The sequence below is a fragment of the Phaenicophaeus curvirostris genome, chromosome 5 (genome assembly GCF_032191515.1).
Source record: "Phaenicophaeus curvirostris isolate KB17595 chromosome 5, BPBGC_Pcur_1.0, whole genome shotgun sequence".
NCBI lineage: Eukaryota > Metazoa > Chordata > Aves > Cuculiformes > Cuculidae > Phaenicophaeus > Phaenicophaeus curvirostris.
In genome coordinates, this window is record NC_091396.1 from 31,509,859 (window position 1) to 31,529,213 (window position 19,355).

At 38.0% G+C, this 19,355-nt stretch overlaps 1 protein-coding gene across 4 annotated transcripts in view; it reads right to left on the reverse strand.

The window, feature by feature from the left end:
- Nucleotides 1-19,355, reverse strand: part of SIPA1L1 (signal induced proliferation associated 1 like 1) — a 195,112-nt gene that overhangs the window by 52,941 nt on the left and 122,816 nt on the right. For all 4 annotated transcript variants that reach the window (XM_069858199.1, XM_069858198.1, XM_069858201.1 and 1 more), the window contains 3 exons: nucleotides 12,472-12,602; nucleotides 11,658-11,846; nucleotides 5,306-5,480 (listed from right to left, as the gene is read on the reverse strand). In XM_069858199.1, coding sequence (XP_069714300.1) covers nucleotides 5,306-5,480; nucleotides 11,658-11,846; nucleotides 12,472-12,602 — 495 coding nt within the window. The remainder of the gene's footprint in view (nucleotides 1-5,305; nucleotides 5,481-11,657; nucleotides 11,847-12,471; nucleotides 12,603-19,355) is intronic.

A 19,355-nucleotide genomic window follows, 5' to 3' on the forward strand; every position in this document is an offset into this window, starting at 1 on the left:
TGAAGACCCCAAAAGAGGGGAAAGGGCCTGAAACAGGTGGGAGGAAAGAATAAAAGAATAAAGGATTCCAACAAGTAATAAGCTAGAAGAACAACTATGCATTTAAGCCAAACTTTCAACTTTCCTAGATGGACTTGATTTCAGGCAGAAGAAGGTTCTTCCTCTATTTCCTCCCCGAGGTGTACTGAAGTCTCAGAACAGCACTGGCTCTACAAACTGTGTAATAAAGGCTGCAATCCCAGTGGCACATTTAATTACTCCAATTATTTCCAAGTACTTCACAGCTTAAGTCCCTGTCATTCAAAACAACTGTAAAGGGAAATCCATATCCACACCAGAATGTGCATCTTTCTCATCATTCAGATTGCTTCTTTCTTACAAGTCCAGAATACTTTCTCTGAATAAAACCAGGTGCTTTTTAAAAAAAGAATCAAACCACTGCACTTGCAGCAAAAATCAAAGACTGTGCACAGGAACATCATCCATAATTTCAAGGTCAGAACTGTAAGCCAGCACTACAATCTACTTTGATTTCCTTAAGGCCCAAGGGACTTACAAATTCATTAGCACCTTCTTACACTGAAGACAACCCCTCCTGCTATCAGTCTATGGCATACCTACTGATGCTGCCTTCTCAGTCTTGTTTTATCACTGGGTTTGGTAACTTGGCTGAGGACTTACCTGATCTTCTGTTCCTTCCACCATTATTCACCTTTAAAAATCCAACTACTTCTTCTGTCCTGCCAATATTTTCCAGATTATCTTCACAAGGACCATTTTAACAGACTCCCATTTAAGTGCTTTCTAGCACTGATGATGCTTCACATTGTGATTTACACCAACAGTGTACCACTGAAAAATTAACCCTGCTGAAGCCACGTGACTTGGTCAGCCTGCATCAACAGCAGCTTTCTAAAACTCTGCACTAGAAAACTGCGTAAAATCCAGTATTGGTAGAAAATCCAACACAATGTTTCAAAGGAAAATGTCTTGCAGCGAATTGCAGGGTAACAAAAAATTACAATACTGAGTTTCAGAGCTAAATGTTGTTCCCATCTACCTTTGCTGTTAAAAAGCCTTGCCTTATTTCTAGTTTCTCCTAGTTATTGGCCCAAATTCAGCACCTGTCAAACCTGCTCTGCTTTCTGTTACACACAACTTCTGTAATATCCAAGTCATTTTCTGACACTACTTCCGAGGACACGATCCTTGATTTTGTAACATATAAAAGTATACGTATAACACAAACAAAAAATGCAGATGGTCTTCCCCCCATCCCCACTTCTGCTTCTTAAGCAATCAAGGAACCTCTGACCTTCTTTGGCTATCATTCTCCCAGTAAATGTTTCAGATCCAACAGTAAGTCTATTCTTCCTTCCATGTGGTTGAAAAGATCTTAAATAGTACAAGTTAAGAAGGCAATCTACGCGTATTATGTTTCATTAGAAACACTGGGCTTTACTGGCAACCCCTAAATGAAATGTCAATTTGAAGTCCATTCATTCCCTAGATGTTTAATCTTAGTATCTTCTGTTCTTATGTTATTGTCATGTCTTAACCAAGAAGTCAAACAGTATAAACAGTTAATACAGAAACCCACCCACCATTATTAGCTAAATTTACAATATCATCAAATAGATAATTCATAAACTCCTACAACTCATAATAGTCAATCTCCTTCATTTCCTGCACCAACCACTCTCCCACTCTGCTGGACGGGGTGTCAGGCCTAGCATTACTCAGCTGATACCATTTACCAATTTAAAATACTGAGAAAGAAGACAAGTGAGGGGGAGGGAAGTAAGGCATGCATTACAACTAGAAAAGAAAGTAAAATGACTGAAGTTATAATTGAAGGAGTACTGTGATGTTTATTGCGCTAAAGTGATGCCCATAAAATTCCTAGCAACCGTGGGTTAGATGACATTTTCAAGCTCTATTTCCTATCCAAAGTCTGCAGGCTGCCAGCAGATAGACTACTTCCCCTCTGGTAATTCTAGAAATATACAAACTTTAGAAGTAGCAGTGCTTTTCTACAGTGGCACTGGCAGAGATCCAAAGCTAAAGCCCTTGATGGATCCAATACACTTAAACAGGCCTTCACTTAATAGGATGCATGAGATGCCTCCTTTTAAAAACTGGCTCTGTTATGGATACTTACCAATTAGGCCCCTACTTCTAAAAATTTCTAAGAACAGCATGTGTTCTGAAACAGCCTTTTGCTAGGGCAACTTCACTTTTCCACATTTGCATAAATTAAAAACACCTCGTGAAAATTTCCAGAATACGTATACAAATCAGCTTCCCTTCACACTGAGAAAATTTTTCATCAGGTCTTACACCGTGCATCTGCTTTTCATAAGTTGTAAAGTGCTGTCAAAGGTATAGGAACTAGCAAAGTAGCCTGCATAGCTCTGACCTTTCTTACAAGACAAAGAATAGACATTTGTTTTTAAAACCAACTTTGCAATTGACTGTGCTGACATTAAACAGAATTTTTATGCAGGAAAATTTCCTGAGTAATAAGACCAAAAAAACTGTTCCATGACATGTGAATAACAGCAACCAAATTTTGTAATTGATCTTGATGCTATCATGTTGTCCTATCTGCCAGTATGCAAAGCACAGAGCTGGAAAACAGAGAAGCTCATTTCCCATCTGTAGACCTAGCTGTTTCTACAAAACCTTATGACTCTAAGTCATGGTGAAAACTACAGCCTCCTCTTTTGCAGACATTTCTGTATTGTGACCAAGGCAGAGAAGACTGATGACTTATGATAGATATCACAGATATACTGCAAGTCTGCATTTTGTTGTATACACTTCCCACACCAAAGATCCAGCTCTTGTGAACATCTCTTGTCTTTGAGCATTTTGCCTACCACAAGGTGGCTTTTCTCTTTTTTGCCATTTCCTATGCAGAATATGCAACAAGGGATTCTGAATGTAGCTATCCAAAGAGCTTCATGTTGTGTCCCCAAAGCACCAATTATCTTTCATCACTTCCAGTCTGTGCTCTTGCATACTGGCAGAAAGGAAAACATGCACCATCAAGACCAATTACAAAAGTTTCTTGCCATTGTTCACAGTTCCTGCTGTCTAAACCTCCTTGTTATAAACTCATGTATGCTCTGTAGTCCATGTGGTTTTTTTTAGTGAGTCTGCAGACAACCTAACACAGAAGATTTTGGACAACTTAGGAGTTCCTGTTCTAGCCGATGAGATCCCATGCATGAGCTTGTAAACCTTGACTGAAAGAAAAATGTGGAAAACCCTTCATGAAAGCAGCATCTTTCGCTGAGAGCATCCTCCTTCCTCTCCAACGACACTGAGTTCATGTAGAGCCTTTCTGTGTTTTTAGACACAGAATGAGGCTGGTGGGTCTACTGGTCAACATAATAAGACACGTCGGCTCTCAACACTGAGTAGAAAGCCTTCATTACAGGAAGACAACTCTTAAAACCAGGAGACTGAGTAAAATAAAAGTTTATGTACATGTCCATTCACCAGGTGCTAGATTGTAGTGCATAAAATCAAAACCAGACAAAATTCTTCACTTGAGTCAGAAGCAACAAGAAAGAACTCAAACGTTATGGGAAAATTTTGCTGTTTAGAAGTAAACGTCAAACAAGTACTTAAGGTGCAGTAAAAGCTCTCATGGGTACATCTGAGCAGATCAATCAACTCAATCACACAGCATCCACATGTTCTGTAAACCAGTGTATGGACTGACAAAAAAGGAGTTGGGATTTTTTTCCAGTCAAGTTCTCTTTTTCCTTTCACCTACTGAAAGTAACAAAGATGTCACAAGAGAAAACCAGAAGGTATGAAATGATAACTATTTTGTTTTCCATATGCATTTGATTTTTGATCTACTATATTTTTATAATTAATAACACTTAGGAGGTGCAGCCTGAGAATTATTATACAACGTTTTTCAATAAAAGAAAGAAAATGCTGAGACCAAGAACTGCCAAGATCTCATCTGAAATCGTGTATATAATCCTAGCTACTAAAATGAAAGAGATTTAATTCAAACCTGGACAAGTGCAGAGAAAGGTTATCAGGTAATACTGTGTATGAAGCAGAGAAATCCACACCTTCTGTACCAATAAGATTTGGCTTATTAAAGGTAACATCACAAAAGCATAGAGGAGACAACTGCAATATGTAAGTGCATTCAAGGGAGTAAATACAACCGAGGAAACATAAGTATTGCAAGTAAAAGAAAGCAGGCTCAGTAGTAAATGTGTGCAAAATAGGTATTAATTTAGTTCTAAAACCACAGCAAGTTTTATAACCCTCTGAGGAGTGATGATTAGGCTGATCAAGAACAGCCTGAGGACATGGCAATGTGATCCCTGTAAGAATCAAGGAAACAAGGTAGAGTGGTGGAGCACTAAAGAACAGCAAGTTACTGTATTTGTGACAGATGATCAACAACAAGAGGCTCAGCTATTCTTGCACTCAAGCTGATGAATGCTTTTGGGCTTTCATGAATCAACTCCTTATTTAATTTTCATTGCTGCATGTGAGCAAAACAGCAAAAGATTTCCATAGGAACAGATTAGTTCCAATACCAAAAGAAAAGGAAGACAGGCCAAAATTTCCCTGAGTATTTTAAAATAGATTTACAAATTGAATATGGCATGTGCTATCTGGTAAACAGATATTTCACAAGCTTGATTCCAAAAGTGGGGAGCTTACCTACACTGTTACCCAAGATCATCATTTTTGTTGCAATATTTTTCACAGCTACAACAGATAATATAACTACCAAATCTGGTTTAATTTCCGTAACTTAAAAGGAAAGTCTGAGGCAGGAATAATCTAATAGCAGGAGTAAGACAAAAATGCCTAAAGGAAAAACTATATACAGTATCGCAGGAAAGCAAGAGATCACCTTGTCAAGGTGGAGTTACACAGATGGGTTGTCAAAACTTTTCCTGACAGTCTATTAGCATATATCATAAAAAAAACCCATGACATACAAACTATATTGATTACTCTTTAGACAACACACTGATGATGGATTTGCAATGCTGATAACCGTTACATAGTTACTGTTTCTTCTTGCAGTGTTAGTCATTATTTCACACCAAATTAGTATAAAAATCCAATAATTATCAGAGTTGAAAGACCATGTGGGTATGGCTTGAATTAGATACTTGCTCTCCTTTCCCTTCTAATATTGGGCAACTGCCTTCCTGTAGCAAAGAGGTTATCTTCAAAAACTCCCTATAAAAAGCCAGCAAGTATACGATGTATTTTGTTCATGTGAGGGGAAAAAATGAAAAAGCCTTACTCTTTGTATCCAGCTGAGCACGATACTTCTCAAATCCCTTGAGTCGAACTCGTTCTCCCAAGAGCTGAAGAAACTCTTCAAAGGCTGGACCTGCCGATTCATTATTATACATTTCCTCTTCGGTGCTCTGCCCAGCTTTGCAGTACATGATACCCACCTTAAGCTGGTAACTTAACTGCAAAGGGAAAAAAGATTAAAATCTTTTATGTATAACAAGATGCAGCAACTTATTTCTTGAAGTCACTTCATATTTTTTTATAAATGCATAATTCACAAAAAAAACCCCTAATTATTAGTCTAATTTCAAATGTTACTTTGCTAGTTCCAAATACTCTCATTGTTTCTCACCATAATTGCTTGGATGATAGTGTATTTCATCTAAAGGTATCAAAACGTTTTCTGAAGTGAAACAAATATCCATGTTCCTTATTTTCAGGAGAACAACGCTGCAGCTTGCAAATGGCGAATGTCTTACATTGAGCCACATCGAAAGCTCTGGCTGAGGAATGCCAGGAAACTGACTCTCACTCTTCTGCTGATATCATGGTTACTACCTGATTTGTATCTTCTAAGTATGTCCAAATTTCTTATGGCAAAATAACGGCAGAGCATAGAATCATAGAATGGTTTGAGTTGGAAGGGACCTTACAGATCACCCAGTTCCAATACCCCTGTCACGGGCAGGGACATCCCACTAGATCAGGTTAGTCGAAGTCTCATCCAACCTGCCCTTGAACGCCTTAAGGGATGGGGTATCCATGTCTTCTTTGGACAACCTGTGTCACCTGATTGTCTTCTCTGGACAACCTGGTACCTCATCACCCTCACAAGAAAAAAATTCTTCCTAATATCTAGTCTAACTCTACCCTCTTGCAGCTTAAAATCATTACCCCTCGTCCTGTCACCACAATCCCTGATAAAAAGCACCTCCCCAGTCTTCCTGAAGGCCCCCTTTAAGTACCAGAAAGCTGCTGTAAGGTCTGCTTGGAGCCTTCTCTTCTTTAGGCTGAACAACCCCAATTCTCTCAGCCTGTCCCCATCTCAATCTAATTTTTACGAAAGAAACATTCACAAGGTAACTTCCAAAATTGCAGCTGAAAGGATGGGGAGGTTAAACAATTTTGTGCCTTGAAGTAAGTTCCTTTTTCCTTTTCTCTCATTGTTAACTATTCGAAATGCTTCCTGTGTTAACTATAAAGGAAATACGCTCTTTCAAGCACTAGCTCCCAAGCTAAAACCACCCACCTTTAAGAATGAAGACACATAATTTGGGCACTTAAGTATTAAGACTTGAAGCAAAGATAATTATTGGTAAACAAGTAGTGAGTGAATGCAAATTAATGTCACAATTTTATTATGATTTCTTTATATTATATTTATATTATGATTTATTTCAATTCACTAAAAATACACAAAAATTCAAAACAGTCCCCTATGTACACACTGTTCAAAACAACCCAAATACAGTTGGATGGCACACTTATTTGTAAAACATTCTCCACAAGGCCTGTTTGAATAAGATTAAAGTTTCCTCAAGAATCACAAGAGCTAGATGAGGTTTGCAGGTACATTTCTATGATTTCTGCTTGGCTAGTGAACTACAAGATACCATTCACTGAAGCCAAACCTAGTGCGTTCTACCAACACGGTTATGCGCTCTCAGTCCCAACCTGGGCCAACTACTGCTGACATGTGGGAAGGAAACAGAGAGGAGGGGAGAGGTAGCATTGCTGCTGCTCCTGCCAGAACAACTACCACCATTTTCCATCCTATCAGTAGCAGGTCCCATCTCAGACCATTTAGGCAACATTCACTGCTCAGACATGCACTCTGTCCAGTCAACATGAGAACAGGATGGATAGAAGCTTTTTACAGCACCACAGTGCCTTAGCTCCACTGCAAATTACAAGACCTTTTAGCAATGTTACTTAAACAAGTTAGGACAAAAAAATCCAAACCAACCCAAAACATTCTCACCAGGCACATCTGTTAAGCATCGATTTCAGATGACGGAAAGATTTTTTGAGGGCATAAACATAAATGGGATGTGCAGTATCCATGAGCAATGAAACAACTGTCCTTCACTGCTTTGCAAATGTCAGCCTAAAAAACTGAATAAGGACTATGAAAAGAGCAGGATATGCCTTCTAGCTGCGTTCTTAGATTTGCTGAACTTAAAAAAAAAAAAAAAAAACCAACAAAAAACGTTTCATTAGGAAAATGCAAATTGGTATTTCTGAATTAAAAAAAAAAAAGGCAAATCCAGAGGAAGAAAGGCATGCAGTCTCCATTAATACACTTCCTTCTGATAAATCTAGGGTCCTTAGAAATACAATTCAAAGTAAAAGCTAAAAACTGAGCTGAAGGATGAAATCTGCTGTTGTAAAACTCCTGAAGTAGCAGCTTCATTTTAATAATCTAAAAGTACTTACATATTTATATACGTGGGAAAAGCACACTTCAAGTGTTTGTCTAGAACCCAGTGAAAGACACTGGAAAGAGACTGGATTTAACCAGTCAGCAAGTTTATAATATAAATACAGAATTATATTAAAAACTGTCTGACATTTCACAGTATTCCTGAGAGTGAGTAATTGCCACAAAGATAAACTTGTACTGGAATAAATCAGTAATTGCCCTGATATTCAAATTTTTAATCATATTTGGGAGTAAACCTAAAGCAAATTACCATGAACTCCACATCCAAGGCAAAGATTAGCAGACGGTAATTAGTCAGGAAGCTACTGGAGCCATACAGAATGATGGGGTTGTTTTTTAACACAGAACCATTCAAATAAATACATTTTAATAAAATCAATGCAAGAACAGCTAGGTGACAAGCAATGTGGGCCATATGTTCTGAACAGCAGATTTTACCACAACAGTAGTAATCCAAGCAGAAGTAAGGAACATGCAACTTGACAGACAACACCAGTACAAAACTGAAGACAGAAGAATATTCCCATTCTGACACTGGACGTCATATGCAGATATTAAAAGAGAAGAGAAAGATTAGCCATAAAAGTGATTTCAAAGCAAATATGTTGCAGTGAAAAACTTGAAAAGTGCAACACATTTAGTTTACCATAAAGAAGACCAACAGATGATTCAATCACTGTATACAAGAAATCTTGCTGTGAAAAAAAAAAAATTTCACAACCAAATGGCTATTATGAAATATCAGAGAAAGACATCAGAAGTCTGGAAGCTGAAAGCAGACAAATTCAAATAAAAAACTGCAAATTCTTGAATATGAAAACAACCAACTGCTTTAAACCTCATTCAAATATAAAAATAACATAGCTTAACTTAATCAAAACCGATGCATGCGAAGTTGGCTGAATGAAGGGGTTACTGGGTGAAATTTGATAGCTAAATCAGGCTATGGTCACTTTATAATCTTAACTCCTAAATTTACAAAACATCTTATTTGCTATATCAAAAAGGCACCTGTTTCTGCTCTAATGAAACAGTACAACACTCTCAGCAAGAAGTGATAAACATTCTGTGTACCAAATTAGTAGAGCAGCTGTTACATAGATTTTTCTGAGAGTTTGGAATTGATTAAAAAAACAGGTTCTAATTAGTACAGAGCGTGCTTATCTCTTTGTTAGAAGCATCAAGCTGTTTCATTACCACAAAACTAGAAAATATTGTGATGAAGATAATACAATTTTAACTATCGCTGCCCTTAAAGATTTTCAAAGTTTAAGCAGTAACAGAAAACCATACCACGCACAATAGAGTGGGAGCTTAATGCCATATAATCAATAAAATAATCCTTATTTAATCTCACACTTCTTAAAAAACAACCAATTTCTGAAGGAAATTATGCTAAATAACTTTTCAAATTAGGCATTTCCTAAAAAAAAATTGGAATTAATTTTTTTAAATAGAACTTCCTGAGGATTTTTTTTTTCCCTGAAATTTTTTCCTGTCAACACTATTGAGACTGCAGGTTCTTGATAGGCATATCTGGCAGGTACTAATCTTTGAACTCAAAGGCTCACTTAAGAGCCATGCTGAATAAAAATCCCATTTTCTCTGCTCCTGAAACAGAAAACTTTGCAAAGAGACTGAAAGATATCCTTGAGTCTTCAAGTGCCTGACAAACTTGATTTTGCATGAAGGGTATAAAGTAGGCTTAGGCTAAGGAAACAAATCATAAACACTGAATATGTGAATATTTGGAAACACTGCTCTAATCATCTAAGGAAAACAGTAGGGCCTCCAACTAATTAGGATCTCATGATCTGAAAGAATAGATCTACTGAGCAGTGCAAGCACCTAAATATTCCTTCCTTCCCTTCTTTAGGCAGGTTATACAGTAAACCCTTTCTGCCCTCACCCTAGGGGGTTCGTTGGTTCATCACAGTGGTGTTCCCTGCAGGAACCAATAAGCCCATGCAAGAGATACTGCTGATACAAAGTATACTTGAATTTCCAAGTGACATTTAACAAAGCTTTTTCTTCAAAAAACTTTTACAAGCCCCTCTATAGCCAGGGTATAGGAGAAAGAACTCACTTAGAAATGCAACTGGCTAAAAGAAAAAATGGAGCTGAAGAAAACGATCAGTAGAATAAGGCTGAGATCTGAACTCAGACATACAGTATTCAACATATACTTTAGCAATCTAACAAGTGATGAATAGTACCGTCACGAAGTTTGCTAACATTACTGAGTTACTACTCTATATAGTATTAGGGTTGAAGGCTGGTTATGAGAACTACCAAAGGAACTTATGACAGTGTATGACTGGGCAAAAGAATGGCAGATGAACCTCACTGCAAGTAAAGCTTGAAATGACCCATGTAGTACAAAGATATTCAACTCTGAATTTACAGCAATGACCTCTGACTTATACCCTTAAGCAACAGAATTCTAGGTGTTCATTAAAAGATACTTTCAATGTTCAGTAGTAGCCCTAAAGCAAAGAAAATACCAGTAATTATTAGAAAGGGAAAACATTAGAAAGGAAGAGAAAGCACACTAAATCAACATTTTTCCTCACTGTCAAAACTGCACTGTTTTAGAAGATGCAGGGGGAGGAGAAGGGCAGCTAGAAAACATCCAGCAAGAGGCAAAAGCATGATCAGAAGTAAAGAATAAGTTCTGCATGAAAATGGCTAACTAAATTAGGACTCAAGACTGGTATGGGAGAGTAATAGGGTAGAAACACCTATAAACTCTATGAGCTATCAGGAGCTAGGAAAGTATCACCCCATGCTCACCCTGATCTCTTATTTTCAAGCAGGCACATACTGTTGGTGTTGGGTCAACAATAATACTGGGCTGGCCACACACACGCACTCCCTTGTTAGTCAGGATGCCAGAGCTACCCTTTTCTTCAACCTCTTGAATCATATTCTTCATGAAATAAATGAGGTTATGAAACTAGAGGACAAAGTGTTTTGCTCAAGTTTTGCTTCTGGTATATATTTATTTGGCAATTACCTTGTCCACTTTAATAATCAAACCACAACACGGAGGCTGATGAAATCTTCATTGTAAATTTGTTTAGAATAGCTGTGTCCTCTCCCTTATGGGACAGATAATGATGAGATATTTTTTAATATTTTCTGACTGCTATATTTCAATGTTAGACTGATAGCAAGAAGAAATAACAACTTAGACATTAATTCTGTGCAGGAGAGGCTAGTCCTGAGAAGCTAAAAGGATCAGAAGAAAGACAGCCTCAGTACACACAGCTCTTAAATGTCACTATCAAAGTCTTCAATTAGAAAATTCATGTCACTCCACTCATGGACTTTCATTTTGCTGAGGCTAAGCTATATACCTATTGAGCCTTGGTTCCATCTTCAGGAGATCAGTAGTCTACGACCTAATTGGAAATCATGTGTATGAAGAGGCGGCTTATAATATTTCGGAATGTAGTTTATTTTGGAGAAGAGGAAGCAAAAAGGAAATAAAGAGACAGGCAGCACCCTGGTCATTTTAGTGCCAATACAGTATTACAAAAAAATATTTAGTAACATAGGAGCTTTCATTTCTCATTACAATAGCAATGAGAAAACCAGAACAGAACTCCCTCCTCTATGGTCTTTTAAAAACAATCACTTAATCTCTCTACAAGTAAATTAAAATGGACAACTACAATAACATTAATCTGAAACTTAAAGCAATTAACTTCATTTAATACATACCAAATACTCCACAAAATTTGGGCTAAAGACATCCAACAACTGTCCTTACAAATAACAAGTTTTAGTTTAAATGGGGTATTTCACTAGACTGACTCTAAACACTTGAAGCTAAAAGGCAATTTTGTAGTTCAGGGCAGTAATCTGACAGTTTAAGACAATCTGTCTCATTCTATAACTCTGCACTTACCCCTTGTTCATCTAGCTTCATAAGCTGTTCTGTAACTTTCGGTGTATTGAAGGCCAGCCTTAGGCAATGGATGTTCAACTCAGGAACCACGTACTCCAGCACTTCTTTTAGGGGAAGGCCCCTGGCTGTACAATGCTTTGCAGTTGAAGGGATAGCATCTTCCAGCACAGAGCCTCTTAATGTCATAAGCTAAGCATACAAAACAAAAACAGCCTTTATTTTGAATTTGGCACAGAGGCTAATAAGCAATAGCAGTGGAGCTAAATGTGCTAGTTTTCCAATTCACAATAGAGACTGAAGACATTAAGTAACTTATGTTGTGTGAAACAGACAATAACATGCAAAATGTCACCCCATAGTCAGAATCCTTCAAATGGTTAAACAGATTTAGGTTTTACAAGAAAATAATACTTAATAAAGTTCAATAGTGGTATTTCTAGCAGAGCATTTCGAAGTACAAAAGCATGCTTCTCAGGTCTACCCACTGTCACATAAAAGTGGAGGAAGCAATTTTCCTCCTCTTTGCTTTTTTTCTAGCTAGCATAGCTCCTGTAACTTTCTCAAGCTTTAACAAATACAATCTTTGCAGTCTCTTCTGTATCAGTTGTTACGAATAACTTACCCACTGACATGCTTACTTGTATTCTGTGTAATATAAACATGCAGCATAACTTTGTAAGGAGATTTCTGGATTCTACATATGTAGAGGTGACTGCAATCTACTACCAAACCTGAAAAGCATACCCACCACACACTCAGCCTGTTCTGCCCACTCACTTCTAGCTTCTTTTACTACCACTCCTGAAGTGCTTACCTCACTGGTTCTGAATATGATCCGGTAGTTATATTGAGGTCCATTTTCTTTGATTTCCTCTGGCTTCTCTCTTCTTATACTCACAGCAACTGGACCCAGGTTCTCATCTGCCCCAAAATAGTTCCAGTGTTCTTGCATATAAAAAAACAAAATAAAAACCGCACAAATAAAAGTCTGTCTTTTTACACTTCAACTATATATTCGTGCTTACTTGTTATGTTGGAAATAAAATGCCAGCTCCACTACATTCATAGGAGCATCACTTCAGTTGCACTGGGATTTCATTCTTTTGAGTCAGTTCTCTAGTGAGCTCCGTTTATACAAGAAGGCTGAAATTCAAAATTGTGTCTCTGCTTAAACAGGCCTAAAACAGGACACATCTCTTACGTAGGGTCTTATATCAAACCTGCTTAATTCACACTAAGCTAAATAAGTACAACCAATATACCCCCCTTAAAAACAAAATGCAGGAAGCCAAATGCATGGAAGGGGGAAACTCACCACTGAATGTTAAAATGAGAGTGGCAGACAATTGTACTGAGCAAAGTAACTTATTAATTTTTGTATGGAAAACTCAAGAAACAGTGAAACAAGTTACTCAGTTGTAAAAGGGAAAAACCTGATGAGACTGACAAAGAAGTTAAAGACTTGTTCAGGGTAAAAGCAAATTCAAAGTATAGTACTATAAAAAAATAGAATAAAATGCAAGAAACAACATGACTACCATAAATACTTAACAGTGAAGTGCTGAACAACCCTAAGAGTAAATTTAAATGCTAAGAGTTCAGTTTAAAACTAGTCTAGTTGGGAAGGTGGTAGAGCAGAGAATACAGAACTGAAGAAATAAATTACTTACTAGCTGAAGAGCAGATTACGCAAAAAAACATTTTCATATTTAACTATAAACACGTAAAAGCCAAGCTTTACATGAAAAAGTATTAGAAAAGTGCATTTACAAAAAATAAAGCTCAACTATCTGATGGGTGTTGAAAGCTCCTCTTTTGAGCCTTATGAGCATTATGAAGAGGCCTTGACTTAGGAAGTACATAACCATGAACGTAGCAACATATAAAGTAAGTTGCACATAGCTCAAGTGACAGCAGCTGAATTTAAATGTACTATACCTGAAAGGAAAATTTAAGAGAAACTTTCAAAAAACAGAAGTCAAGCACTGTAAAAGAAAAATAAGTCTTGGGTCTTCACTTTCCATAGGCAGCACATCTGCATATATGAATGAATTTATACACGCGCAAAAAAAAAAGTTAGAGCTATATGAAGACTCAATAATTCAAACAAGAAATATGATATTCAGTGAAACGAAAAATGGATGTAAGTGCCCCAAAATGAAACATAACCATATTGCCTGAACTATATACAGATTACTTACTATTCTTAAAACAACCTAAACTTTAAACACACAAGAATTTTAAGAGTAGTCTCCTATGAGCTATTCTCCTAGAGATAAAATGTCAAGTATTTTGATATCACCATCAAGAACTGCATCTTTGAAAATACTAAAACCAGGCATTGAAATACACACTATCCAAAGTGAATGGCAGTCATTTTTCCACTGAATAATCACCTGCAGCGTTAAAGATTTTAGTGCCTCATATTTTCTTCTTTCTTTTTAAAATTATACTTACTGGCTCTTGCTATACTTTCCCCCAGTACACTGAATGCTTTCAAATAGTTGCTCTCTCCTTATGAGCTTACTTGTGTCCCAGATTTACATGCTTATGATTACACAGCTGTTCACTCTTTTAAGTACTTGTGGGCTCTATTATACTCCTCAGCATCTAGTATTTTATTACCCTTTCCTCACTGTTTTCCACTTAAAATTTCAGAGCTTGTGAGACAAAAGAAATATGCTTGCAGCATTATAAAACCTACTTTCCTTCAAATTCCTTCATAAGTCATTGAAAGCGAAAACTGTGAACAGAGGTAATTAAGATTCGCAATTCTAAGATCTTATGGAATATCCTGTAAATACTACTGTAAGCTTTGGGTGACCGAATTAGTCGTAAGTGGGGAAATTACGAATAAATTAGACCATCTACATAAGTCTAATTAAATCTTCCTACTACTCCACTGATACGAGCCCTTTAAGTGCCAGACAGAAGCTCTGCTGTTTGAAAATACAAGACATCTTACTGGCACATTGCTGTTTCTCCTTCCTCCATTAACTTGCTTTTTCCAAGATCAGCAAACAGTTTATAGAATCATGGAGCAGTCTGAGCTGGAAGGGACTTTTGAAGGTCATTCAGTTCCAACCGCTCTGCAGTGAGCAGGGGCATCTTCAACTAGATCAGGTTTGCTCAGAGCCCTGTCCAACCTGACCTTGGATATTTCTGCGATGGGGAACATGGCACCTCTCTAGGAAAATCTATTCTAGTGTCTCACCACACTCACACTGTATAATTTCTTCCTTATATCTAGTCTGAATCTCCTCTCTTTTAGTTTAAAATCACTACCCCTTGTCTTATCACAACAGACCCTATTAAAAAGTCTGTCCCCATCTTTCTTTTAAGCCCATCTAAGTACAGAAAGGTAGCAATAAAGTCTCCCTGGAGCCTTCTCTTCTCCAGGCTGAACAATCTCAACTCTCAGCCTTTCTTCACGGAAGTGTTCCAGCTTCTGATCATTTTTGCCATCCTCCTCTAGACCCTCTCCAACAGGCCCGTGTCTTTCCTGTGCTGAGGGCCCCAGAGCTGGACACAGCACTCCTGGTGGCCTCTCACCAAAGTAGAGGGGCAGAATCACATCCCTTGACCTGCTGGCCACACTTCTTTTGATACAGTCCACGATACGGTTGGCCTTCTGGGCTGTAAGCACACACTGTCAGCTCAAGTCCAGCTTTTTATACACCAGTACTCTCAAGCTCTTCTCCACAGGGCTGCTCAATCCCTTCATCCTCTAATCCTATTTTGATACCGGGGGTCATCCCTATCCAGACACAGGATGTTGTATTTAGCCTTGTTGAACATTATGAAGTTCACACAGGCCTGCTTCTCAAGCTTGTCCAGATCCGTCTGGATGGCATCAATCACACTACTTATATTGGTGTCATCTGCAAACTTGCTGAGGGTGCACTCAATCCCACTGTCTTTCATTCATTAGGTTAATAAACAGTATCAGTCCCAATATGGACCCCCAAAGGACACTACTCATCACTGATCTCTATTGGGATATTGAGCCATTGACCACCACCCTCTGGATTCACCAAACAGTCCACCCATCAAATCCATATCTCTCCAATTTAGAGAGATGTTGCCTGGGACCACATCAAAGGCCTTACAGAAGTCCAAAGAGATGACATCTTCAGCTCTTCCCTTGCCCACTGTTGTAGTAAACCCACGGCAGAGATTGTCAATGAAGCAGCACAGTCACTGAGAATGTGACATAAATTTTATATCAGCATATTATGCAGCTTCCAAAACCTGAGACAGCTTGGCCACCTCCACGTTACACTGCTCAGTGACTGAAACACATTTTTCTTACAAGTTTTCCTTGCAAATGAAATCCAAGTAAATGCAGTTGATTTTGAGCGAGGAGGTGCTTTTGTGCTCCTAAGTTATTTACCTTTGGATATCACATTGAATTGATGTATTTTGTGTAATCAGAGTAGTAGAAAAATCCCAAACATTTTGCTTCAGAATGAAACTCTGCATCAAGCATTTCCTCTAATCCTACCACAGAGTTCACAGCATGGGAAAACTCTACCCAGCGTTTCTCTGGAAATAATAGGGGAGCATTTTTAGAGCTGACTTCTATAACGTCTTCAGACTGTTGTTCATGGCAGACTGTTAACTGTAAATTTTCCCTAAATCTAGTCACATGCTTGCAGGTACACATTTTGGGATAGAATATGCAGCAACTTAAAGCATTAGAGCAAACGGGTTTTTTACTGGTTGCCAACAGTTAAAGGGAAGCTGACCAATAGCTCATTTGTTAAAAAATCAGCTCAGGAAACTATTTACTTCTCAGTCAAGTCTTTCATTCTAAGCCAGTAATTCAAATTTGTCCTAAATGGTAACGATGTTAGCAACTACTGCCTCATGATGGCCAAAGCCAAACCGATGCTCCTGGGTCCTTCAATAAGAACTGTCATTTCCAGACACAGATGCCAGAAGGGAGCCTCTTACCTTAACTCAAACAGGTTAGAAATTGTCTTTTCAGGTGTTGAAGTTAAGCGAAGAAGGCAAAATGTCTCACCACTGGCATTACCACATATCTCAATGCTTACGAATGTCTATCTAAACATAAGGCTTCTAAATACAAGTCCCCCTATCAAATATATCTTCTGAAATACAGTTTTCAATAGTCACTTTGCAAATACATCTTCTGCAACGTAAGAGTAGCTTTCATATTCTCCAAGTATAAACATCTCCATGTGAGATAGCTGCGTATAAGCCTTCCATAGGGAATTGAGGGAAGTAAGATTGCAATTCCTATCATCCTGAAAAGTTTATTTCTCTCCATTGAGTACAAAGGGAGTCTGCACAATTAGCTTAGACAGAAAAGTAGAGGAGCTGAATCCAAACTTGGGAACTACCGTTATAAAGTTCTTTTCCCAGTATCTGTACCACTTTTCTAACCTGCACCAGTATCTTCACATTTAGGAGATAAAAAATATTGTGGCCTAGTGTCCAATCAATAGCTTTAGCGCTGCTCTGTAAAGAATCAATAATATGTTGACTTCACTTTAGTATTTTCTTTACATCCAATGCTTATCCATTTCCATTCACTGATGAACTTTAACAAGACTCATCCATAAATCTTACATGCAAATATTTTAGGCTAAATAGATTAAAATACTGTAATTAATTTGGATCATGTTAGCAATACTCCAGGTCACTAATATTTCCCTGTACACTGCTAAAATTTAAGATGCATCTATCATCCAAGTAGCCCTATCTGTAAAGAATGGTTATTACTTACACATAATTAAAGATTTCAGTCAAGCCACCATCAGCATCCCACCAAACTACCTTGGAAAAATTGACTACATCAATGCAATGGTTTAAATTCTTTTTTTTCAAAGACAGAAAAGATTAACAGTGCGGGGTCTTAAGGCTTATTTTTCATTCGACCATGCTGATTGGCAGCATTAATGATTTTTAAGAGCAGTTCTTTGCTGACACAGTCCCAAAGTACCTGCTTTGTTGCTTCAGGTTGGAATGAAAACAAACCAAAGAATTACAATTTTCTAGGTCATCATGTTTTACTCTTCACAAGCTCTAGGATTACTTCAGTACTTCTCCAATTTTGTGAAAGTTTCCTGGTTTGAGATCTTCAGAAGTTATTGTTGCTGAATCAGAATTCTTTGCTTCATACTTCTAAGAGTGCAAAATTAACCAAGGCCTGCTGACTTGACTAGCTGATCCCTGAAGGGAAGTCTTTTGTCACAGTCTGTTCCATCCATAACATCGTAAAGATCCAATCTCCTCTTCAAACAAGAAGATTTCTGCATCATTACTTGCTTCATGTTACAGAAGCTTTCAGTTACAACTGACTTCCTTGGTTTTTTTACCTATATTGCTGCTTTTAGTTTTCTTCCTATCCCATCTCTTTCAGATTAAAGGGTTTTTTTGGGGAAAGACAATACACTGGGTAGTCAGCAAAATGCGTTTGGCACTTGCAGAACTGTGGGGACTGAGCACATCTGATGAGGCTTCTGAAACACACCTCTCAGACAAAAACTTCTGGTAGGAACAACACCCCGGGCTCAGGTCTGCTGGACTGAACATGAACACAATGAACTTAAAAACCAGGTTTAGTGCTTAAGGGAAATAAAACAACTCACTGCTGCTCCTCTCCCTCCACTTCCATACACATACTGACACTTTCCTATCTCCTTACCCTTCACCAATACCCTTAGGATTAGGTTATGATGATTTTATCTAATTTATCTGAATTACAACTAGAAAGAAATATAGATATAAAGGCAGCTGGCATTGTACTAGCGTGAAGGTGTGTTTTCCTTTAAGGATAAACCAAACTGATAAACTGCTGTTGCCTGAAGACTCAAATCCCACATACACCACCTTCCTCTCCTGCTGTTCGTTCTCATTGCTCTCCTGACACTTGGCTTCAGCACTTCTCCCTCTGCAACGAAAGATTAACTCACTAAAATTGGAGAGAAATAATCAAGCAATAAACCTCAAATTTATTGTGATGGCAAGATTTCTGCTTGGTTAGTAAACTGAACTGGCTTGTCAAGTTTTCAGAAAACAAGAGACCTGGTACAAAGAAGCGGTATGAATAAAGTCTTCCCTTTTAGTGCTGAAATGCTGTAAAATTAGGTCAGCTGTAACATGAAACTGCACCTTTAGTTGCTGACTGCAAAACTTACCAGAGTGAAAAGAATCAAATTGTTCTGAAGACAGATAGGAAAGCAATTGCAGATAAAGGTGTCTAATCTCAGGCTCTCCCCTCCAAACATACCTCACCATCTGGCTTGCTGTTCTCAGGAAACTAAAATTTTTCCTCACTCCTTTTTCTCCAAAGGATGTGGGTCAGCACTTTCAAAAACCATATAGCAAAGGATACCTCTAAGCCCCAGACTGCAGAAAGAGGAGACTATGAAAGTGTGATAAGAGCCAGTCCTCCAGGACACAATGCAGAGAAGAGGTAGCAAGATACGAACATACTTTGAGGCAATAGAAAAACAGGAGATGAGATTATTAGCTGTAACACAGAGTTAACAAGTTGAAGTGTTTCGGAAGTGGTCATCCACTTATTTTAACCAGGCAACCCTGCTGCTTTAATCTGCAGGAAACACGCTCTTTTGAGCTGCTTTCACTAAAGAGATAAAACCCAATCATGATCATTAATACCTAAGGAATTCTTCAGCTAAGTCACTAGACCAGTTCTACCCCTCCGGA